Source organism: Aotus nancymaae, unplaced genomic scaffold (assembly GCF_030222135.1).
Source record: "Aotus nancymaae isolate 86718 unplaced genomic scaffold, 86718_ANA_hifiasm-v0.15.2.pri h1tg000081l, whole genome shotgun sequence".
Classification (NCBI taxonomy): domain Eukaryota; kingdom Metazoa; phylum Chordata; class Mammalia; order Primates; family Aotidae; genus Aotus; species Aotus nancymaae.
Window position 1 is genome coordinate 2,401,408 of NW_026988496.1, and position 22,491 is coordinate 2,423,898.

A 22,491-nucleotide genomic window follows, 5' to 3' on the forward strand; every position below is an offset into this window, starting at 1 on the left:
CGTCGGCGCGCGCACGTCGGCGCAGTAGAAAGGGGAGGGTCAGCTCGTCGCATCCTGGCCCGGCCTCTTTTCGACCAGGCCGAGCATCCGCTTCCGGTTCTCAGTCTGAATTGGCGGTGAGCGGAGCCTGAGGTCGCTGAGGACTGCCCACTGGTGAGGTGGTGCGGCGTTTATGCGGCCGAGAGCTGGGGAAAAGGCAGAATGTGGGGCGGGGACGTAGAAGGTGGCTGATCAGGTGAAGGAAGGGTCTATCTGAGGGCCCTACCATTACTAATCACATCTAGGAAATGTGGGGCGGTACCTTGCCCGGAGTCCCTGAGGATAGTTAAGTCAACACTCCTTTAGGTTTCGAAAGTAGATTTTTTTTTTTTTTTTTTTTTTAGACGGAGTCTTGCTCCGGCGTCAGGCAGGAGTGCAGTGGCGTGATCTCGGCGCATTACAACCTCTGCCTCCCGGGTTCAAGCGATTCTCCTGCCTCAGTCTCCGGAGTCGCTTGGGACTACAGGCGTGCGCCACCACGCCCAGCTAATTTTTTTTTTTTTTTTTTTTTTGTATTTTTAGTAGAGACGGAATTACACCATGTTGGCCAGGATGGTCTCGATTTCTTGACCTCGTGATCCGCCCACCTCAGCCTCCCAAAGTGCTGGGATTACAGGTGTGAGCCACCACACCCGGCTGAAAGTAGATCTTTTTAGACTCGACCCTGATTTCCTCTTCAGGTTTAAGATGGTAATATCTGTTTTGCAGGATTGTTCTGAAAAATCATGTCCTCTCTCTAGACTACCTGGCAGGTTGCTTGGCATCCAGAAGATGTTTAGCAAAGTTAAGAGTTTCCTTCTTTCTTCTTCCTTCTCTCCTCCAACCTTAACACCTAGATGTGGGCTGGGTCCATAGACTGACTGCCTTGGACTAGGTTGGAGCTGCTTTCTGAAACTTGCTGAGCTACTACTCTTCCTTTAAACTGCTTTTTGTCTGCTCTGATTCACTCTTCCATTCCAGGGCCTTGCCCGAGATGGACAGCCGGATTCCTTATGATGACTACCCGGTGGTTTTCCTGCCTGCCTATGAGAATCCTCCAGCATGGATTCCTCCTCATGAGGTGGGAACCATCTGTATTCCTGAGTAGGAGATTTTTTTCCCCCCTGGGATGAGATGATGCATGAAAGGTAGGATGTCAGGGTTAGAAGGCGAAATGGAGAGTGAATTTTAGCACTTGTAGCCAGAGGACCCAGAAGGTGAATTCTGAGCAACAGGACCCACCAGGAACTTCTTAGCGTCTGTTCACACCAGTTAATTCTGGAAATTTGGAGCCTTCGTTTCCATATTGTTAAGAGGTGAAGAAATGTGGAGCTACTGGGCTGTCCCAGTGCTATCCATCTACTCATTTAGTCAGTGCTGTCTGTTCTACTTAAATTAAGTCTATGACCTTTCCTTTTTCTGACTTCAGGGTGATTCATTAGTGTTCCAGGTGAAGGTAAGTGTGAAGTAAGACTGGTAATAAAATTTCTGGGGTTGCTGTGTCTTGCAGAGGGTACACCACCCAGACTACAACAATGAGTTGACCCAGTTTCTGCCCCGAACCATCACACTGAAGAAGCCTCCTGGAGCTCAGGTGAACTTATGAAGTCTTTTTCCAGGCTAGATTCGTCCATACTAGAAGTTGGCAGTGTTGCGGGGATAGATTGGGAAGCAGGTGCAGATGTGAGGAAACTTTCCTTCTTGTGAACAGAAAAGCTGAGATAACACTTCTACAACTTCTGACTTTCCTCTCAGGGGCACACAAGCAGACCTAATGCACAATGATGCTACTAGTTGTTCTTGTGTTTGTTGTCTCTATTGAGCCCCTATTCTGTGCTCTTGTCTTACAGTTAGGATTTAACATACGAGGAGGAAAGGCCTCCCAGCTAGGCATCTTCATCTCCAAGGTATGTATGCCCAGTAGGCTATATGGATAGTTACTTCCTTTTGTTAAAATAACAGATTGCAGAACCCTAATGTCTCAAGGGCTGAGAGGATGACTCAGTCTCATAGAAGGAGCATAATGGGGACACCCTCTTTCCCATTTAAAACTTTTCATTTGGCAGGCGATCTGTCTGCATACCTTGTCACAGAAAAACAATGGCACCTTACATTTGAATAGCACCAAATTTCACTGACAGTCTTCTGAAATTATTGCATCCCAATCACATGTATTCTCTCCTTACCAACAGGTGATTCCTGACTCTGATGCACATAGAGCAGGACTTCAGGAAGGGGACCAAGTTCTAGCTGTGAATGATGTAGATTTCCAAGATATTGAGCACAGCAAGGTGAGCACAGCACTTGGGCTGTGTTACTGCAAGAAGCCATCTCAAATAGGACAGATTGGACCGGAGTAGCCTAGTCTGTAACTTAATAAGAAAGGGTTTTGGCGCGTCTATAATCCCAGACACTTAGGAGGCTGAGGTGGGAGGATCACTTGAGCCCAGGAGTTTAAGACCAGCCTAGGCAACATAGCAAGACCCTGTCTCAAAAAAAAAAAAAAAAAAAAAGAGACAAAGTAAGTACCTCTCCTGGGAAAGTTTACCAAAAGGAAGCAGCTCTTAGTGACACAGAGATTGGAGTGGCAAATCCCTTTCCCCCATTATGATTCTGTTTTGGGTCATAATTCTTCATTTGTACAAGCTGCTGTGTTGCTTCCAGGCTGTTGAGATACTGAAGACAGCTCGTGAAATCAGCATGCGTGTCCGCTTCTTTCCCTACAGTAAGTGTCACTTTCTTTTTTCACTTTCCTGACAGGACCCTAGGTAAGAACTCTTTCAGTTCTGATTACTAGAGGCCCTACAAGTTGGGGATAGGGAATGAGGAGCTCAAGTGTGAAGATAACCTGCTCTGTTCCTCCTTTTCTTCTTCTTTCCTTCAGATTATCATCGCCAAAAGGAGCGGACTGTGCACTAGAGAGTTGCAGCCCACAGCCCTTCATGTGGACTCTGCCACGACATGCTAGCTAGACTTCAGGGGAGCTACTTCTACTTTCAGCCCTTCCCTGTAATAGTGGAGTTGGTAGGATGGGGAGACAGCTAGCCAACTGCATTACCCAAACTGTATTGCACTTTTAGTTCCCTAGTTTTCTAGGTGAGCTTCCTTCCCTGAAAGGAGAAGGATGATGATATCTAGGCATAACCTAGCCTGTGAGGAATGTAGTTAGGAAAGACAACTGACATTTATTGAATACCATGTACTAGTCCCTTACACATGTCATATTTTAATTATAGAAATCAGTAGCAAAAAGAATCTTAGGGATTTCCCATCTGACTTGCCTGGCCATCGCATCCCATCCTTGTACTGCCAGAGGTTTCATACACTTTGGAGACTCCAATGAGACCGTTTTCACCCCTTCCTCCTCTTAGCCTCTCCCCGCAAAAGTAAAACACAATGCTGAAGAAATATTGGTGTGACATTTGAATGCTACCGATTGGATGTCAAATGCTACCAAGGGAAGAAAAAGTGCTTCCAAAGAGAGGAGCCACTGGAAGGAACAGCAACACTATACCTACCTCACAATTACCTATGATGTCTGGCCAGAACATTAGGGAGGCCGAGGAACTTTAACCACAGTATAACCAAGGAATGGCATAGAGTGAGGGACACTGAAAAAACTGACCCTTCACCTACAAGCTTTGAACATTTTTCTGCAGGGACCAGTATTAATATAATTCTCTCTTCTCCTTTCCCACATTCTGTGATCTGGATCATAAACGAAAGACAAAAGAAGGGGCTTAGATGCATTTCTTTTCTGAAGCAGCAGTAATGAATTGGTTCCCAGTTTCCATCTTGTAAGTTGAGTAGTACTAACTGCTGACTTCTCCCTTTTCTTCACCCCAACCCCAAATAATATTCTGCCATGTTTTTAGATATTTAGTTACCAATCCACCATAACCAGATTATCATTTACACCTATGCCATCAGTTACACCTATGCCTAAACTGGGATGTTCAAAATACACATGGAATTTATTTATTTTATTTTTTACTTATTTTTTTTATTGCATTTTAGGTTTTGGGGTACATGTGAAGAACATGCAAGATTGTTGCATAGGTGCATACGTGGCAGTGTGATTTGCTGCCTTCCTCCCCTTCGCCTATATCTGGCATTTCTCCCCATGCTATCTCTCCCCAACTCCCCACCCCCTGCTGTCCCTCCCCTATTTCCCCCCAACAGACCCCAGTGTATAGTGCTCCCCTCCCTGTGTCCGTCTGTTCTCATTGTTTAACACCCGCCTATGAGTGAGAACACACGGTGTTTGATTTTGTGTTCTTGTGTCAGTTTGCTGAGAATGATGGTTTCCAGGTTCATCCATGTCCCTACAAAGGACGTGAACTCATCGTTTTTGATGGCTGCATAATATTCCATGGTGTATATGTGCCACATTTTCCCTGTCCAGTCTATCATCGATGGGCATTTGGGTTGGTTCCAGGTCTTTGCTATTGTAAACTGCTGCACTGGACATTCGTGTGCATGTGTCCTTATAGTACAACGATTTATAATCCTTTGGATATATACCCAGTAATGGGATTGCTGGGTCAAATGGAATTTCTATTTCTAGGTCCTTGAGGAATCGCCACACTGTCTTCCACAATGGTTGAACTAATTTACACCCCCACCAACAGTGTAAAAGTGTTCCTATTTTTCCACATCCTTTCCAGTATCTGTTGTCTCCGGACTTTTTAATGATTGCCATTCTAACTGGTGTGAGATGGTATCTCAATGTAGTTTTGATTTGCATTTCTCTAATGACAAGTGATGATGAGCATTTTTTCATATGTTTGTTGGCCTCATGTATGTCTTCTTTTGTAAAGTATCTGTTCATATCCTTTGCCCACTTCTGAATGGGCTTGTTTGTTTTTTTCTTGTAAATCTGTTTTAGTTCTTTGTAAATTCTGGATATCAGCCCTTTGTCAGATGGGTAAACTGCAAAAATTTTTTCCCATTCTGTTGGTTGCCAATTCACTCTAATGACTGTTTCTTTTGCTGTGCAGAAGCTGTGGAGTTTGATTAGGTCCCATTTGTCTATTTTGGTTTTTGTTGCCATTGCTTTTGGTGTTTTGGTCATGAAGTCCTTGCCTACGCCTATGTCCTGAATGGTTTTTCCTAGGTTTTCTTCTAGGGTTTTTATGGTGTTAGGTCTTATGTTTAAGTCTTTAATCCATCTGGAGTTAATTTTAGTGTAAGGTGTCAGGAAGGGGTCCAGTTTCTGTTTTCTGCTTATGGCTAGCCAGTTTTCCCAACACCATTTATTAAACAGGGAATCCTTTCCCCATTGCTTGTTTTTGTCAGGTTTGTCAAAGATCGGATGGTTGTAGATATGTTGTGTTGCCTCTGAGGCCTTTGTTCTGTTCCATTGGTCTATATCTCTGTTTTGGTACCAGTACCATGCTGTTTTGATTACTGTAGCCTTGTAGTATAGTTTGAAGTCTGGTAGTGTGATGCCTCCTGCTTTGTTCTTTTTGCTTAGAGTTGACTTGGCTATGTGGGCTCTCTTTTGGTTCTATATGAAGTTTAAGGTGGTTTTTTCCAGTTCTGTGAAGAAGGTCTTTGGTAGCTTGATGGGGATAGCATTGAATCTGTAAATTTCTTTGGGCAGTATGGCCATTTTCATAATATTGATTGTTCCTAACCATGAACATGGAATGTTTCTCCATCTGTTTGTGTCCTCTCTTATTTCATTGAACAGTGGTTTGTAGTTCTCCTTGAAGAGGTCCTTTATGTTCCTTGTTAGTTGTATTCCTAGGTATTTTATTCTCTTTGTAGCAATTGTGAATGGCAGTTCGTTCTTGATTTGGCTCTCTTTAAGTCTGTTATTGGTGTATAGGAATGCTTGTGATTTTTGCACATTGATTTTGTATCCTGAGACTTTGCTGAAGTTGCTTATCAGTTTCAGGAGATTTTGGGCTGAGACGATCGGGTCTTCTAGATATACAATCATGTCGTCTGCAAATAGAGACAATTTGACTTCCTCCTTTCCTAATCGAATACCCTTTATTTCTTTTTTTTGCCTGATAGCTCTGGCTATAATTTCCAGTACTATATTGAATAGGAATGGTAAGAAATCTGTCTAGTGCCAGATTTTGAAGGGAATGCTTCCAGTTTTTGCCCATTCAGTATGATATTGGCTGTTGGTTTGTCGTGAAGAGATTTTATTATTTTGAGATACGTTCCGTCAATACCTAGTTTATTGAGGGTTTTTAGCATAAAGGGCTGTTGAATTTTGTTGAAGGCCTTCTCTACATCAATTGAGATAATCATGTGGTTTTTGTCTTTGTTTCTGTTTATGTGGTGAATTACGTTTATATTGTTGTGTTTGTTGAACCAGCCTTGCATCCCTGGGATGAATCCTACTTGATCATGGTGGATAAGCTTTTTGATGTGCTGTTGCAGTCGGTTTGCCAGTATTTTATTGAAGATTTTTGCATCTATGTTCATCATGGATATTGGCGTGTAGTTTTTTTTTTTTTTTTTTTTTTTTTTTTGGCGTGTAGTTTTCTTTTCTTGTTGAGTCTCTGCCGGGTTTTGGTATCAGGGTGATGTTGGTCTCATAAAATAATTTGGGAAGGATTCCCTCTTTTTGGATTATTTGGAATAGTTTCAGAAGGAATGGTACCAGCTCCTCTTTGTTTGTCTGGTAGAATTCGGCTGTTAACCCATCTGGACCTGGGCTTTTTTGGGGTGGTAGGCTCTTAATTGCTGCCTCGACTTTAGCTCCTCTTTGTCTGGTAGAATTCGGCTGTGAACCCATCTGGACCTGGGCTTTTTTTGGGTGGTAGGCTCTTAATTGCTGCCTCGACTTCAGACCTTGTTATTGGACTATTCAGGGTTTCGACTTCTTCCTGGTTTAGGCTTGGGAAGATGCAAGTGTCCAGGAATTTATCCATTTCTTCCAGGTTTCCTAGTTTATGTGCATAGAGTTGTTTGTAATAATCTCTGATGATGGTTTGAATTTCTGTGGAATCTGTGGTGATATCCCCTTTAATTTTTTTATTGCATCTATTTGGTTATTCTCTCTTTTCTTTTTTATTAATCTCGCTAGTGGTCTATTTTGTTGATCTGTTCAAAAATCCAGCTCCTCGATTTATTGATCTCTTGAACGGTTTTTTGTGTCTCTATCTCCAGTTCTGCTCTGATCTTAGTTATTTCTTTTCTTCTGCTAGGTTTTGAGTTTTTTTGATCTTGCTCCTGTAGCTCTTCAGTTTTGACGCTAGGGTGTCAATTTTAGATCTCTCCTTGCTTCTCATGTGGGCACTTATTGCTATATATTTTCCTCTAGAGACTGCTTTAAATGTGTCCCAGAGATTCTGGTATGTGGTGTCTTCGTTCTCATTCATTTTAAAGAACATCTTTATTTCTGCCTTCATTTCATTGTTTATCCAGTCAACATTCAAGAGCCAGTTGTTCAGTTTCCATGAAGTTGTGTGGTTCTGGGTTGGTTTCTGAATTCTGAGTTCTAACTTGATTGTACTGTGGTCTGAGAGTCTGTTTCTTATGATTTCCGTTCTTCTGCATTTGTTGAGGAGTGATTTACTTCCAATTATGTGGTCAAGTTTAGAGTAGGTGTGATGTGGTGCTCAGAAGAATGTATATTCTGTGGATTTGGGGTGGAGAGTTCTGTAAATGTCTATTAGGTTTGCTAGGTCCAGGTCTGAGTTCAAGTCCTAGATATCCTTGTTAATTTTCTGTCTCGTTGATCTGTCTAATATTGACAATGGGGTGTTAAAGTCTCCCACTATTATTGTGTGGGAGTCTAATTCTCTTTGTAAGTCATTAAGAACTTGCCTTATGTATCTGGGTACTCCTGTATTGGGTTCATATATATTTAGGATTGTTAGCTCTTCTTGTTGCATTGATCCTTTTACCATTATGTAATGTCCTTCTTTGTCTCTTTTGATGTTTGTTGCTTTAAAGTCTATTTTATCAGAGATGAGAATTGCAACTCCTGCTTTTTTTTGCTCTCCATTTGCTTTGTAAATCTTCCTCCATCCCTTTATTTTGAGCCTTTGTGTATCCTTGCATGTTAGATGGGTTTCCTGGATACAGCACACTGATGGGTTTTGGCTTTTTATCCAGTTTGCCAGTCTGTGTCTTTTGATTGGGGCATTTAGTCCATTTACATTTAGGGTTAATATTGTTATGTGTGAATTTGATATTGCCATTTTGATGCTAGCTGGCTGTTTTGCCCATTAGTTGATGCAGATTCTTCATTGTGTTGATGCTCTTTACCATTTGGTATGTTTTTGGAGTGGCTAGTACAGCTTGTTCTTTTCTATGTGTAAGGCCTCTTTCAGGAGCTTGTGTAAAGCAGGCCTGGTGGTGATGAAATCTCTGAGTACTTGCTTGTTTGCAAAGGATTTTATTTTTCCTTCACTTATGAAGCTTAGTTTGGCTGGATATGAAATTCTGGGTTGAAAGTTCTTTTCTTTAAGGATGTTGAATATTGGCCCCCACTCTCTTCTGGCTTGTAGGGTTTCTGCTGAGTGATCTGTTGTCAATCTGATGGGCTTCCCTTTGTGAGTAACCCGACCTTTCTCTCTGGCTGCCTTTAGCATTTTCTCCTTCATTTCAACCCTGGTGAATCTGACGATTATGTGCCTTGAGGTTGCTCTTCTTGAGGAATATCTTTGTGGTGTTCTCTGTATTTCCTGGACTTGAATATTGGCCTGCCTTGCTAGGTTGGGGAAGTTTTCCTGGATAATATCCTGAAGAGTATTTTCCAGCTTGGATTCATTATCTTCATCACATTCAGGTACACCTATCAAACGTAGATTAGGTCTTTTCACATAGTCCAATATTTCTTGTTGACTTTGTTCATTCCTTTTTACCCTGTTTTCTCTAATCTTGCCTTCTCGTTTTATTTCATTGAGTTGATCTTCGACCTCTGATATCCTTTATTCTGCTTGGTCAATTCGGTTATTGAAACTTGTGCATGCTTTGCGAAGTTCTCATGTTTTCTTTTTCAGCTCCATCAATTCACTTATAGTCCTCTCTAAGTTGTCCATTCTCGTTTGCATTTTGTCAAATCTTTTTTCAAGGTTCTTAGTTTCTTTGCAGTGGGTTAGAACATGTTCTTTTAGCTCATGGAAGTTTCTTATTACCCACTTTCTGAAGGCTGATTCTGTCATTTCATCACACTCATTCTCCATCCAGTCTTGTTCCCTTGCTGGTGACGAGTTGTGATCCCTTGTAGGAGGAGAGGTGTTCTGGTTACGGGTGTTTTCATCCTTTTTGCGCTGCTTTCTTCCCATCTTTGTGGATTTATCAACCTGTCTTCTTTGTAGTTGCTGACTTTCTGGTTGGGTCTGTGAGTGGATGTCCTGTTTGTTGATGACGAAGTTATTTCTGTTTCTTAGTTTTCCTTCTAAAAGTCTGGCCCCTCTGCTGTAGGACTGCTGTAGGACTCCAGGCCCTGCTCGCCTGGGGATCACCTGCAGCAGCTGCAGAACAGTAAGGGTTGCTACCAGTTTCTTCTTCTGCTTTGTCCCAGAAGGATACCCGCCAAATGTCAGTCTGAGCTCTCCTTTATGAGGTTACTCTTTGTATATACGGGGGTCAGGGAGCTGCTTGAGGAGACAGTCTGTCCTTTATAGGAGCTGAAGTGCTGAGCTCTGAGCTCTGTTGTTCATTCAGAGCTGCAGGGTAGGTACGTTTAAGTCTGCTGCAACAGAACTCATAAACCCCTTTGTTTCCCCAGGTGTTCTGTCCTGGGGAGTTAGGGCTTTATTTATGAGTTTCCGCTGTGCTGCTGCCTTTTTTTTTCAGGGCTGCCCTGCTCAGCAAGGAGGCAGCCTAGTCACTGTCTGCCTACAGAGGCTTCGCTGAGCTGCTGTAGGCTCCACCCAGCTGCCATGTGAACTTCCCTGCAGTCCTATTTATATGGGTGTAGTTAGAACTGCCTCTGCAATGGTGGCCCGCCTCTGTAATTATGGACTCTCTCTGTAATGGCGGGTTGCCTTGGCAGCAGCAGGCTGCCTCAGTAATGGTGGACTACCTCCATAGTGGTGGAGTTCCTTGATAATGGCAGACACCTCTCCCTCACAGAGCTGGACTGTCCCGGGTTCAGCGGTCCTTGCTGTGAAACTCAACCCAGAGTGTTTCCAATTGCTGTTTTTGTTTTTTTTTTTTTTCCTGTGGGGGTGGAACCAGCCAAGCCTGATCACCTGGCTCCCTGCCTCAGAGCTTTTTTTTTTTTTTTTTTTTTTTTAGTTGAACAGTCAATTCTGTCCCAGGTGTTCTAGTCGCCTGTGGAAAAGGCACCAGGATCTGTGTGATTTCCCTTGCGGTGACTCAGTGCGCCACCTGAAACAGTGGCGCTGAGATTCGTGGCACTTTTTTGCCCAGCAATCTCCTGGCCTGGCTCCCTGTTTCAGTTGCCTTGTTTTTTAATCAGATGAATGAGTGACTCTGCCTTCCCGGAGCTCCCCTTGCTGGCTAACAGGGGACCCAGTCCCGTTTACTATGCACTGGGAACCGCCGCACCGGGGCACCGGCAAAGCAGCTGTACCAGCCAAAACAGCCGTACCAGCCAAAACAGCCATGCTGGCGACCTGTGGAACTCCTCCGCCTGGGAATCTCCTGGTACGTGGGCAATAAAACTCCGTCTGGAAATGCGGCGTCCACGCACCGTCTGTGCTTTCACTGGGAGCTGCTATCCTGAGCTGCATCTAACCGGCCATCTTGGACCTTCCCACATGTGGAATTTAAAGTTTTCTAGTGTGAGGCTGGGGGCCGTGGTTCACACCTGTAATCCCAACACTTTGGGAGGCTGGGGCAAATGGATCGCTTGAGGACAAGAGTTTGAGACCAGCATGGCCAACATGGTAAAACTCTGTCTCTAATAAAATCACAAAAATAAGATGGGTGTAGTGGTATGTGCCTATAATCCCAGCTACTTGGAAGGCTGAGGCAGAAGGATAGTTTTTAAACCCGGTAGTTGGACATTGCGGTGAGCCTAGATAGTGCCACTACACTCCAGCCTAGGTGAAAGAGTGAGACTGTGTCTCAAATAAAACTTTTTTGGTGTGATATGGGGTGATGAACCCCAAGGATGAAGGCCCAAAATTTGCCTTGAAAAAATCATGGGAAATTGAAATATATATTTATAAGCCCTTCAACTGGACAGTGATTCCGTGGGTCACAGGTGAAGTCTGGATATCTGGATTTTTAAATAAGCAAAGTATATAAGTCTTTAAATATGTGAAACACTGTTCTAAATAGTAGTGCTATACTATATGAGGAAGTTCTGGTTCTTCCTGTATATCTGACCCCAGCTCTACTGAGATACCTCTTCTAGAGCCTCGGTGCTATCGTTAGGTGGCAACATCCCTTGACAGCAGAGCTGGAGGTAGAATTAATGGAGCTGTCTCTATGCTTCCTGCGAAATCCTGTTCTATGCTCCTGTTTGCTGATCCCTACCCAATCCCATTGGCCAAAAGAGAAAATAGTAGCTTGGTTACATCCATAAAGGCACATTGACTCACTCGGTTGAATGCTGAGGTCCAAGACTATTTTTATGGTTAACAGGTCAAAAACAATTCATCTAAGAAGAACGGAAATCATGGTACAGAGTCCCATCCAGGTTCCGGGGGCCTAAGAGGCAGAAACCCTCCCTCCGTAAATTGGTTCTCAATTGAGACACATGGATTGGTTCTGCCGGGGCACCAACATGAGATGATTACATTGTGAAAATATAGGTGTAGTGTGGAGGAAGCACAAGCAGTAGGAGCCTTATGTTAAAGGACCAGTCATTTATTGACGGTGTAATTGAAAAACAACAAACTGGAGATTGAATTGCATCTGCCTTCGAAGTATGTCAGCTGCTGTAGAACTGTATTCTCTATAGATGTCTTTTACCCATCTGAGAAGGTAAGGTAGAACTCCCAGGCGCCGCAAGAAGCTTCTGCCCAGTAGCTGTGAGATGCAGTCAGTAAAATATGATAGCACTGTCAGGGGTTCCGTTTTTACCCCAAGGCTAGGAATTGGAAGAGAGTAAGCGGCCATGTATCATAAAACGAGGTGGGGGAGAACTGGTGTGGCAAGCCCAGATGCAAGAAACCCAGGAAATGAGGCAGAGAAAGCCTAAGCTGTCACTGGGAACAGTAGTTTCTGTTGCCTGACTCCTCGAAGGACTCCACTTGGATTTCAAGTCCTGAAGCGTGTGGTAAGGAAGCTAATACAGTGAGGTGACTGGAGTCAAATCTCAACACCCAGGGTCAGCTTCTAGGAGATGTAGAAGAGGAATTCTGATCTTACAATCCCCCTCACCTAAAGGCAAACCAAGGAACTACTTTGGGCTAAAGTTAGTCCAAACCTTAACTACCACCCAGGAAACCCTTAAGTACCACCCAGGCATCACCTCAACAAAGGAAACTTACCTTCCCTACGCGTATACTCCCTACCCCAGCAAACGTAGGAAAAAGGATACGCCTCTCTTTAGGTGGAGGTGAAATACTTGCGGAAGGAAGGGCAGAAGCCACACGCCGGAACAGCTGTGAGTGTGTGTTTGAAAGGTGAACAAAAGAAAAGGAAGAAAACAAGGTCAGGTTCAGAGGCTGGGATAATTCAGGGCCTTTGGGCTACATGATGGGAGACGAACCTTGCCCCCCACCCCACAAAGGACAAGCCAAAGGTAGCCCAAAGAGTAAACAGTGGTGGTAGCTACACACAGAGTGTAATTAAAGTATCATACAAAGAAACAACGATTACCTTGTCCACGTTGTAACTGGTTTTGGCACTGGTCTCAATAAACATCACATTGAGGTTTCTGGATTTTTCTTCACCCTCTTCTGCAGTGACTTGTCTGCACAAATTAGAAGTGATGAAAAGGACCAGAGTTAGTGGACAGGGATACAGTCTTCTGAGGTGTAATGATGCTTACTTATGGCAAGGAACCCTAGAAGCCTTAAACCTATGATCCTTCTGATTACAGCATGGGGACTCCCTTCTCTACCCCCCACATATCCTCGTGCCCTAATGGGACGTGTCCTCGTCCTTCCCCTCCTGCACGGCTGCTGGGGGGCACAGGGAGCCAGGGTAACTCCTCCCCAAGTAAACAGAGCACGGTCGACCCTCCCCATAGAGACTGAATTTTAGGTATGCCAGAAGAAGTTGTAGTTATACTGTACCTTTTATTATTCAAATCAATCTTGTTACCCACCAACATGATGACAACATCGTCACCTCTTTCTGCTCGAACATGTTCTACCCACTTATCTGTCTCCTTAAAAGAATTGATGTCTGCAAGGGAACATGTGGCAGAGTGTTGAAACATTTAGTAGAGATTTGGAGGGAACCATTCCTCTCTGCTAATTGTATCGATCTCCCTGTCACTTCTTTTATAATCCTCTCTTCAAATAAAACATTGCACAACACCCACTTGTGACGTCATAGACAACCACTGCAATAGTTGAACCACAAATGTAGCTAGGAATCAGGCTGTGAAAGCACTCCTGGCCAGCTGTGTCCCATAGTTGCAGCTGAACCTGCATAAAACAAATGTTTAGGAAGAAGGTGGGGAAATGTAGAAAAGAAACTAGCCTTTGTAAAAAGATCAAACCTAGTAAAGGCAGAATATAAAAAGTCAGGGAGACTGGGTCCCTGAGAAGTGGCTGCTGTGGCCTGAAACCAAGTGGCCTATAGTCCTAGGACAGGTGCAACCAATTTTAATATACTGATTTGATTCAGGAAGACCCCATAGCACAGCAGATTTAAGGATTCAAGGTCTCTTGGACTTTACGGATGGTACAATTGGAGATTAGATGAAGGCAGACAGAAGAAGAAACCTCACAGGGCTTGGTAATTTGAAGAGGCTTCCGTTTTTTTTTTTGATGGTGCTACCCTACTGTGAGGAACAGGCTGAAGGGGCTGCTGTAGGGTTAGGGGTATGAGAGTAAACACTCACTATTCCGTCCTCCAAGTACATGGTCTTAGACAAGAAGTCAATTCCAACAGTTGCCTGCAAAAGAAAGTCAGGTACTCTCCAGCATTCCCTCTATTCCCAACATGAGGCAGTCTGAGAATCCGAAGTGGAGAAGGACCGTTTAGGAAAATGTCCTGGCTCCACTTCCCAACCGTACAATACATAACCTTGAGGAGGAGAACCTCCAGGTGAGTCCGCCAAGAAGACGGGCTAAAATGTACCATAGGGCTCGGCGGCGGGCTTACCTGGAAGGTGCCGCCGAAGCTGTCGTACATGAAGCGGGTGATGATGGATGTCTTCCCTACTGTGAGGTGGATAAGCAGGCCAATCGTCGCCTTGGGTGCCCTTTCTCCCCTCAAAGTTTCTATGAGCCCTCCCTCCTCCTCCCACTCCAACGTTTCCCAACGAGGAGGAACTCGATTCCCCGGAGAAAGCCCCACCCCATTTAATACCATTCACACCTTCCTGTCCCCAAAGCCCAACCCAGACCCGCACCGCTCGGCTCTCCCAGGAATACGAGTTTAGCTTTGCACAGAGTCTGGTATTGCGGTCCTTTGGCAGCCCTGAGGCCAAGGTCTCCGGCCTCCATCCAGGCCTCGCGGTGACCGAAGGCAGACATCCCGTCAGGTAGGTGGCAGCCAAAATGGCCTCCGGCGCGCAGCCTGTGCCGCCTGACGTCACTCGGCGCTCTACCGACGTCGGCTCACGGCCATTGGCTTGGCACGGACGCCTGGGCGTGGCCACGCCCCCTCGGCCCCCCCCTCCTGGCAGCTCGCGCTGCTCCTCGTGTTCAGAGCGATCCTATGACCGTTCCAGTGGGGTCATGGGGTGGAGACAGGGATGGCCACTGACGGTGTCAGAGAGAAATGGGGGTCAGCGTAGGGAAAACACGGGCTAAGTGTAATGTAATCACAGTGAAGGGGAGGGGGAAGGGAAGGCCATTCTCAGTAGTTCCATCACCCTCCAGTTGGAGGAAATAGGCAAGAGATCACCACGCACATCTGAACAAGCCGATTTATTAGAGTGTTACAGTGGGGGCTCCCACACAGACGGGCACCAGAGCAAGGTGCTCAGCTCTCCTCGTCTCCCTCCGCCTCCACAGCCTTCTGGCTCTCCTCCTCGCCTTTCCGCGTGAACTCCTCGATGACTATGTCCTCAGAGCTTGCAGAAGCAGCAAAAGAGAACAGAGGATTAGGAACCCCTTTCTGGGTGTCCTCCGTGTCCACTGTTTTTTCCTTATCCCAGAAAAGTGATGCCCTCCCTGCTTCCCAGCTGGGCTCCTTGGCCCCGTCTTGATGCCCCCCCATCCTCCATCACCCACTCTGGCTTGTTTCCTTTCGTTCCCTCCCAAATTTCCCAGCACAAGAGTTCCCCAGGAGCACTGGAAGGGAAATAAGGATGAGGAGTGGGAAGTGGGAAGGTATCAAAGAATGAAAGACGAAAGGGGCAGGAAGGTGGGGTATGCAGAAAGGGAACAGAGGGCATATGAAAAGCACCGAACTGTGACACGAAGCTAAGCCGTATGTTTACACTGGACCTGTGTTTAAAGCACCCTGGAAAAGCATTTTCACATTTCCATCGTCATAGCGTGGAGAGTGGCAATGGGAAGAGGGGAATGGGGCTTCCCAGTCTCCTATTCCATTTACCTAGCGGCCTCTGCAGCAAGCATGGAGGGGGAAGGAAAAAAAAAGATGGAGCTGATGCTGATTAGGGGTTCTTCGGTTCCCTGAAGAAGTATGTTTACCCTTTTCCCTCCCTTTCCAAGCCTTCCTCCCCAGCACACAGGACACACACACTTCCCCCGAAAACCTGGACACCCAGCCTGCCTATTGCTGTTCCATCCACAGCCAAACTGCTCGTCTCCAATTCATGAGATCAGAACGCCTTGGACCTCAGCCCTCAGGAAAACCCTTCCTGTGAGTTCCTCCTGATCACTCACCATGAGATGGCTTCGGGTGGATCAGGACCAAGGGTAGCTCCACACCAACATCACTGCAAGGATCCCAATGTGGAGTGACATCTCATCTCTCTACAAGCCCAACCCCTGAACCTCCCTCCCTTAGGTTTCCAGTCTTTGGATGCCCTCAGACCCTCCCTTGTCCTCCTCTTCTTGCCCATGTCCCCCCACCCCACAGTCTCTTACCTGGCCGTCAGGTCTCCTAGGATGCTGTGGGTAGAATGACACCCAAAATTACTAGCAGCAAATAGAGAAGGGGCAACATAGTTTTAATAGGGAATGAGGGATCATAAGCCCTAATGAGCCAGCCACAGAATGGGTTTCTGGAAGGGAAAGTGACTTGTTCGCTGAGCTCACAGGTTTGGGAACCTGGTCTGTGAGAAGGGGTGAGGAATGGTGTGATTGGGTCCATCTAACTGGGAGAAAAAGAGAGGCGAAAAGCCCTTGACTCCTTAGCCCCTGCCCAGACAGACCCAGAACCCTCACTTACCCGCCACAGGACACCATCAGGTTGACTCTGACTTTGTAGGACACCAGGATCCCCAGCCACTCTTTGTCCATTCCCGGTCTAATACTGGAGTTTGTAGTATTCGTTTGGGGGTGTGTAGGGGCATTAGGAGAATTCGTTCAGTCCCCAGTTTCTTCTCACGCATTCCCATCACCACACCCTATAACATTTAGTCTTCTCCCAGAAGATCTCCCAGGCTCTAAGCTCTCCTACCCATCAGACCACAATTCTCTCCCCAACATTCAGTTTTACCACGTCACCCTCTGCTCAGGAGCCTACCTTTTGAATAGAACAACTACTCTGCCTGACTTTCAAGACCCTAACAATCTTGCCCTATCTAGCCTCTCTAACCTTTTCTGCCCTAACTGCTGAATGCAACCTAAGCAGACCCATCTTCTCTCCGTGATCAGAACATGCCATGTGGATTCCCATCTTCTAGCCTTTGCCCATGCTGTGTTCCCAGTATAGAATGCTCCTGTGTTTTGTCTGTTGGTAACCAGATCCTTCACATGTTTTAAGATCTAGCTCATTCTACCTGCTCCAGGGAGCTTGGGAAAAATCTCGTCATTGCTCTGTGCTGCTGATCTCTTACATATAAAATAACGCTGCTTGGATGATTTCTAAGGAGATTCCCAGCGATAGCAGTCTATAGCTGCTTGATTGATAAGCCGTGGGGAGAGATGGAGGCATTACACTTATAAGATGCTGGCAGGTGATTTTTGCTGGGAGACACACCTAAGGCTATGGCCTCCGAGGGACGGGACCAAGTGAATGACTTCCTAGGATTCTATTAATTTCTGTTGCATCCTTTTCCTTCGTTGTCCTCCTTTTTCTCCATTTCTCATCTCCTAGGCTTCTACCGCATTTTCGTCTTTTCTAGAGAGTGGATTCTCTAGAGATCACAATATTCAGAGCCGGAGGACATGTGATAAAATCCTGTCTGCCTCTACCTCTTATCAGCCATGCCACCTTAAACCAGTTCCTTCTTCTGTCTGAGCCTCAGGGTCCTTAAGTGTAAAAGGGAGTAAGAACAGGCTACTTTGGTGGGATTCTATCCAGGCTACGTTGGTGGGATTCTCACAAAGATGACATAGTACATATGTTAGGACCTCGGTGCACTGTGAAATCTTATACAACGTAAGGATTGTCTTCCTCTCCGTGTTTTCCTTTCTTTCCGCCTCTGACCTAAGCCTGCCGTTGGTCCCATGGGCATTACTGAGCTTGCTGCTGGCCCGCGGGCCTGGAGGGGTCTGTGAACACTGCCCTAGAGACAGTTTAAAAACAGGTAGGCTTCACCGAAGATGAAACCTCAGAGCTGTATATGCAGCGTGTGGAATGATCGAGGGGTAGGAAATGGAGGCTGAGAGTTACATTTGAGCTTACATCGTGCTACAGGCCAGGTTGGTATCCTCATGCTTGAGTTTCCCATCCAGTGCCAGGCCCCGTTTCTGGCAGCTGGCAGCCAGGATTGGGGTTACTGCAAAGCTCCTGGAGAAGTTGGAATTAGCAGGTATAGTCTCCCTTTGAAAGACGAACAAGTGAAGGATTTAGACTGGGTTTGCCTATGAAGTACACTTTTACTCCCAAGAGTATCTTGTACAAGATTGTATGAGAACCTACTGGAGTATCCCAGAGAGGTAACATGTTTAACTGTGAAGACTGGGAGAAATGCATTCTGGTGGGAAATCCTTACGCTTCTGCCCTCGCTCAGCATTGTGATGGGACTCCTGGGGGTAAGTTTTGTCCCCTCCATCCCGTTGTCTTGGGAATCCCTCCCATTCTCTACTATAGCCTTCATCTTGAACTTCCCCATTCTTTGGAACTTCCCCTCCCTTTTGTTCTTCCCACCTTCTCACCCGCCTACCGGACCTCTTCCCAACACCCGACCCTTTAGCTCTTTGACCCCAGCCCCAGTGCCAGCTCACGTGAATTCCTGAATGAACACAGTCTTGGAGTACTTGTCTAGTGAATACAGGACCACATCAGTGACCTGGTCGACTGAACAAGCCGGGAAAAGCACGTGATTATAATCAACCAGTCATTTTTGAGACCCCAGCTTACTGTCCTCAGAGGTGACCTTATACACAGGTACACTATACGTCACGCAGTAAGACGCGGTCAGTGACAAAACGAGATGTGCATTTTGACAAGTGTGTGATAGAGGGAAAGCCTACATGAATGCAGACAGGTAAGTGAGGCACAATTGTGGAAAAAGACCTGTGGCTTTGGGACCAGGTGCGGAGGGATGGGAAGAGAAACTCACCGGAAATCCTGATTTTTTTGATGACCTTGTTGGTGGAGTTGTTGATAGAAACATTGACAGAGATGGGTTCTCCGTGGTAGTGAACCTAAAGCAGGAGGAGGGACCCATGTCCAGGCTGGAGGAAGAATGCACAGATGGAGACCTATAAACCCTGTTTCCTTAGCACTCTTGCCACCCTGGCTCCCATCTCTGCCTGCCCAAGTAGGATATCAGTGAAGAATGGGCATCAGAGGGGGCGCTGGGGTAGGAGGCCGGAAGTGCGGGTCACAAACCTCCCTGTCCATCCAGGCCTGGAGTTGTAGGGGCTGAGCTGACAGAAGGAAGCGGCGGACGGTCTGGGCTGAGGGGCCAGGTCCTGCCTCCGGTGGCGCAAACTGTACTTTCCGGACAACCAGTCGCACATAGTCTCTGAGCAGAGACCAACGCATCAGCTAAAGCATCCTCCTGCGGGGAGACCCGCAGACCTCTCCCATGCCACCCCCACAGCCCAACCCTTGCTTAAGAATGGGAATAGAGGAAGGCCCCCCCGTCAGAGAACTCCTCTAGACCCTTAATGTAAGTATGTAGACCAAAGGTTGGTAAGCTACGGCCCACTGGCCAAATCTGGCCTGTCGCCTGTTTTCCTATGGTCCACGAACTGATAATGGTTATATTACATTTATAAATGGTTGAAATAAATCAAGGAGCAATAGTATTTTACGACATGTGGATATTACACGAAATTCAAATTTCAGTGTCCATAAACAAAGTTCTGTCGGACACACAGCCACACTCATTCTTTTCTGTACTACCTACGGCTGCGTTTGCACTGCAACAGCAGAGTTGGGTAGTTGCAACAGAGACTACACGGCCCACACAACCCAAATAGTTATTTTTTGGACCGTACACAAAAGTTTGCTGACCCTTGCCCTAGAGCAAAGAGGAGAAGTCTGAGGGGCCTCAGAAACGGGCGTCACTGGTGGCGACGATGCTGTGGAGGTTGAAACTTGGGCCATTTCTGTCACCAGAGCAGGATCTGTTTCCTGGGACAGGCTGGATGCAAGGACTTTGGGGGAGAACCAGAGAATACCTCTTGGAGACTGTCTCCTCCGGGTTTTCAGCACAGAAACTCTTCACCTCAAAGTCAATCCCACAGGGCTGTAAAGGGACAGGGGCAAAGAGAGCTCATTTCCAGTGCTGTCCTCCCTTCCCCATGGGCCTATAAGAAAATGCCTGACCTCCTTCCTTAGCTGTCCATTTCTCTCCAGTCTTGACTGTTTGTCCCACTGTTCCTCTACCTGGAACTACCATCTATCCCTCTTTCTTAGAACCCAGTCCTCCATCCGCACCTTGCCTGCATCTTCAGGACCTGGCTGCAGTGTCACAGAACAGGGCAGGTTGGTCACCATCTAGGGGACAAAAAAGAGGTCAGGAAAGGAGTAGAAAAGAATTCAAACCGATACAAGAAAACTAGGGACCCCTCTCCCTTGTTGCCCTTCTTGAGCTCTCTCTCTTAATCTTCCCTGGAAACCTTGCCTGCCCAGGGCTTGGGGTCAGTACCTGCAGGGTAAAGGGGTAGGCATTGGCCCCTAGCTTGTGCAGCAGTCGCTCCTGTAGGACCGTGAGGGCCCCCTGAGGGCTGGTGGATTCAGCTGGGACCACTTGCAGGGTCTGCACATACAGATCTTTCCGGAATGTCAGACCAATCACATCCAAGTCATCACGGCCATAGCGAAAGGCACATGTCAACATGACAAACACTGCAGGCGAAGGAGGAAGAGAGTGGCCTGTCAGGCCTGAGTGGGAAGGGGAATCTTAACTGGGTGAAGAAGACGCAGAGAGGTGATGTCACATGATCGAAAGACCGTGGCGGCAAAAAAAAACCCGCTATTAACACATTTGACTGCAGTAAGATTTATATTCAGTGTCTTTATAAACAAGTAAAATAGGAAAGACTGGGAGAAAAATCTTTGCAACACATATAGTACACAGGAGGTTAACATCCAAAATATGTAAGCACATCACACATCAACAAGAATGATGGACCAGTGTCATAGCGTACAAAGAAGGTGAAGGCATGCTCAATGACACAGGAAAACATGTTTAGTCTCATTAGTAATCAGATAAATGCAAATTAAATGCACAACCAGGTAAGATTTCACACCCATCAGATTGTCAAAAAGTTCTACGTCTGACAACACTACGTGTTGATGAAGATGTGGAACAGAAGAGTTGTTACATACTGCTCGTGGGAGTATTAATGCAACTAATTTGAAAATCTATTTGGGATTATCCAGTAGAATTAAACCTGCTCGTAGTGTATGACCTAATAATTTGACTTTAAAGGAGCTTTTGTTCATGTTTACAAAGAGATACCTATGACGATGGCCACTGCATCAATGTTTGTCAGAACATAAACCTGGAGATAATCTAAATATCTATCAGCAGGAGAATGAGTAAAACATTTGTGGCATATTTACAACATGGGCTACTAAACCAAAGTTAAAACACATGAACTGGAACTTGATGGAATGCTACGGCTTGTATGTGTCCTCTCTGTAATTCAGGAGATGGTATCACGATGGCCATCAAGAAATGATTAGATCATGGGCCTTCTTTGTTCATGAATCCCTTCATGAACTGGATGAAGGCCCTTAGATAGGACACCGTTTGCCCTTCCACCTTCTGCCACGTGAGGTCACAATGCTCCCCCGCTCCGGAGGATGCAGCAATAATGCACCATCTTGGAAGCAGAGAGCAGCCCTCATCACACAACTGCACCTGCTGGGGCCTTGATGTTGGACTTCCTACCTTTCAGAATCGTGAGAAAATAAATTTCTGTTCTTTTAAATTACCTAGTCTCACGTATTTTGCTGTAGCATCAGAAACAGACTAAGACCCGTGTCAACATGCTTAAATCTCAAAAACTATTGAACCAGGCCCGGTGTGGTAGCTGACGCCTGTAATCCCAGCACTTTGGGATGCCTAGGCAGCAGATCGCTTGAGGACTGGAGATCAAGACGAGCCTGACCAACATGGCGAAAACCTGTCTCCACTAAAACACAAAAATTAGCCAGGCATGGTGGTGTGCACCTGTAATTCCAGCTACTTGGGAGGCTGAGGCAGGATAATTGCTTGAACCTGGGAGGCAGAGGTTGCAGTAGCTGAGATTGCACCATTGCACTCCAGCCTGGGTGACAGAGCAAGACTGTCTGGAAAAGAAAAGGGGGAAGCTACTGAACAAACAAATGTAGCTGCAGAATGATAGGTACACTATGTTACTGTTTATATAAAGTTTCAAAGCGGCCAGGCACAGTGGCTCATGCCTGTAATCCCAGCACTTTGGGAGCCAGGGTGGGTGGATCAGAGGTCAGGAGTTCAAGACCAGCCTGGCCATGATGGTGAAACCCGGTCTCTACTGAAAATACAAAAATTAGCTGGGTGTGGTGGCGGGTGCCTGTAATCCCAGCTACTCGGGAGGCTGAGGCAGGAGAATTGCTTGAAGCCCATAGGCGGAGGTTGCAGTGAGCCCACATCGTGCCACTGCACTCCAGCCTGGGCGACAGCATGAGACTTCATTTCAAAAAAGAAAACAAAACAAAAGAAAAAGGTTTGAAAGCAGATAGGATGATATCAAAGTTCATCATACACACTTAAATATGGAGTACAAGAATGGAGCCATTGAGAGAATACTAAACACCAAATTCAGGATAGTGGTTATCTGTGGACGGAGGAGAGCAGGAGGAGAAGTAACTAGGGAGGGAGGAAGGTAAACTGGATCAGGGAAGGGCACGCAGGAGGCTTTCGTTTGTTTCTGTCATTCTTATTAAAGCTTGGTA

At 46.0% G+C, this 22,491-nt stretch overlaps 3 protein-coding genes across 5 annotated transcripts; 1 reads left to right on the forward strand and 2 right to left on the reverse strand.

Annotated features, from left to right (window-relative positions):
- Nucleotides 1–57: 57 nt before the first annotated feature.
- PDZD11 (PDZ domain containing 11) lies at nucleotides 58–4,957 on the forward strand. 2 transcript variants are annotated; one of them, XM_021665369.2, is made up of 7 exons: nucleotides 58–153; nucleotides 1,000–1,099; nucleotides 1,529–1,612; nucleotides 1,869–1,925; nucleotides 2,211–2,309; nucleotides 2,683–2,743; nucleotides 2,903–4,956. In XM_021665369.2, exons 2-7 carry the CDS (start codon nucleotides 1,013–1,015, stop codon nucleotides 2,935–2,937), a joined length of 423 nt encoding a protein of 140 aa, XP_021521044.1. In that variant the 5' UTR covers nucleotides 58–153; nucleotides 1,000–1,012; the 3' UTR covers nucleotides 2,938–4,956. The 2 variants fall into 2 exon arrangements, with proteins under 2 accessions (XP_021521044.1, XP_021521045.1); XM_021665370.2 differs by lacking the exon at nucleotides 58–153 and adding an exon at nucleotides 157–235 and having other exon boundaries at nucleotides 2,903–4,957.
- A 7,049-nt stretch (nucleotides 4,958–12,006) lies between these two features.
- Nucleotides 12,007–14,564, reverse strand: LOC135271539 (ras-related protein Rab-41-like). 2 transcript variants are annotated; one of them, XM_064368953.1, is made up of 8 exons: nucleotides 14,441–14,564; nucleotides 14,191–14,246; nucleotides 13,928–13,981; nucleotides 13,403–13,508; nucleotides 13,152–13,263; nucleotides 12,733–12,826; nucleotides 12,452–12,515; nucleotides 12,007–12,175 (listed from the first exon to the last, which is right to left on the reverse strand). In XM_064368953.1, exons 1-8 carry the CDS (start codon nucleotides 14,562–14,564, stop codon nucleotides 12,114–12,116), a joined length of 672 nt encoding a protein of 223 aa, XP_064225023.1. In that variant the 3' UTR covers nucleotides 12,007–12,113. The 2 variants fall into 2 exon arrangements, with proteins under 2 accessions (XP_064225023.1, XP_064225022.1); XM_064368952.1 differs by having other exon boundaries at nucleotides 14,191–14,249.
- A 170-nt stretch (nucleotides 14,565–14,734) lies between these two features.
- LOC135271544 (arrestin-C-like) lies at nucleotides 14,735–20,753 on the reverse strand. Its single transcript, XM_064368972.1, has 13 exons — nucleotides 20,699–20,753; nucleotides 20,213–20,412; nucleotides 20,002–20,061; nucleotides 19,743–19,810; nucleotides 18,946–19,081; nucleotides 18,674–18,758; nucleotides 18,336–18,408; nucleotides 17,794–17,931; nucleotides 16,393–16,476; nucleotides 16,089–16,112; nucleotides 15,885–15,937; nucleotides 15,592–15,601; nucleotides 14,735–15,106 (listed from the first exon to the last, which is right to left on the reverse strand). The coding sequence occupies exons 1-13, from the start codon at nucleotides 20,751–20,753 to the stop codon at nucleotides 15,016–15,018; spliced, it is 1,077 nt and encodes a 358-aa protein (XP_064225042.1). The 3' UTR covers nucleotides 14,735–15,015.
- Nucleotides 20,754–22,491: the final 1,738 nt, after the last annotated feature.

Coding starts and splice junctions, on each gene's coding strand:
- LOC135271539 (XM_064368952.1), bottom strand. CDS start 14,564: ATGTCTGCCTTCGGTCACCGCGAGGCCTGGATGGAGGCCGGAGACCTT. Junction 14,250..14,440: donor ATTCCTGGGAGAGCCGAGCG/GTGCGGGTCTGG, acceptor TCCACCTCACAG/TAGGGAAGACATCCATCATC. Junction 12,176..12,451: donor ACCTCCACCTAAAGAGAGGC/GTATCCTTTTTC, acceptor CACACGCTTCAG/GACTTGAAATCCAAGTGGAG.
- LOC135271544 (XM_064368972.1), bottom strand. CDS start 20,753: ATGTTTTCCTGTGTCATTGAGCATGCCTTCACCTTCTTTGTACGCTAT. Junction 18,759..18,945: donor AGGCCTGGATGGACAGGGAG/GTTTGTGACCCG, acceptor CTCCTGCTTTAG/GTTCACTACCACGGAGAACC. Junction 16,477..17,793: donor AACCTGGCCTGTAGCACGAT/GTAAGCTCAAAT, acceptor TACAAACTCCAG/TATTAGACCGGGAATGGACA.
- PDZD11 (XM_021665369.2), top strand. CDS start 1,013: ATGGACAGCCGGATTCCTTATGATGACTACCCGGTGGTTTTCCTGCCT. Junction 1,926..2,210: donor TAGGCATCTTCATCTCCAAG/GTATGTATGCCC, acceptor CCTTACCAACAG/GTGATTCCTGACTCTGATGC. Junction 2,744..2,902: donor TGTCCGCTTCTTTCCCTACA/GTAAGTGTCACT, acceptor TCTTTCCTTCAG/ATTATCATCGCCAAAAGGAG.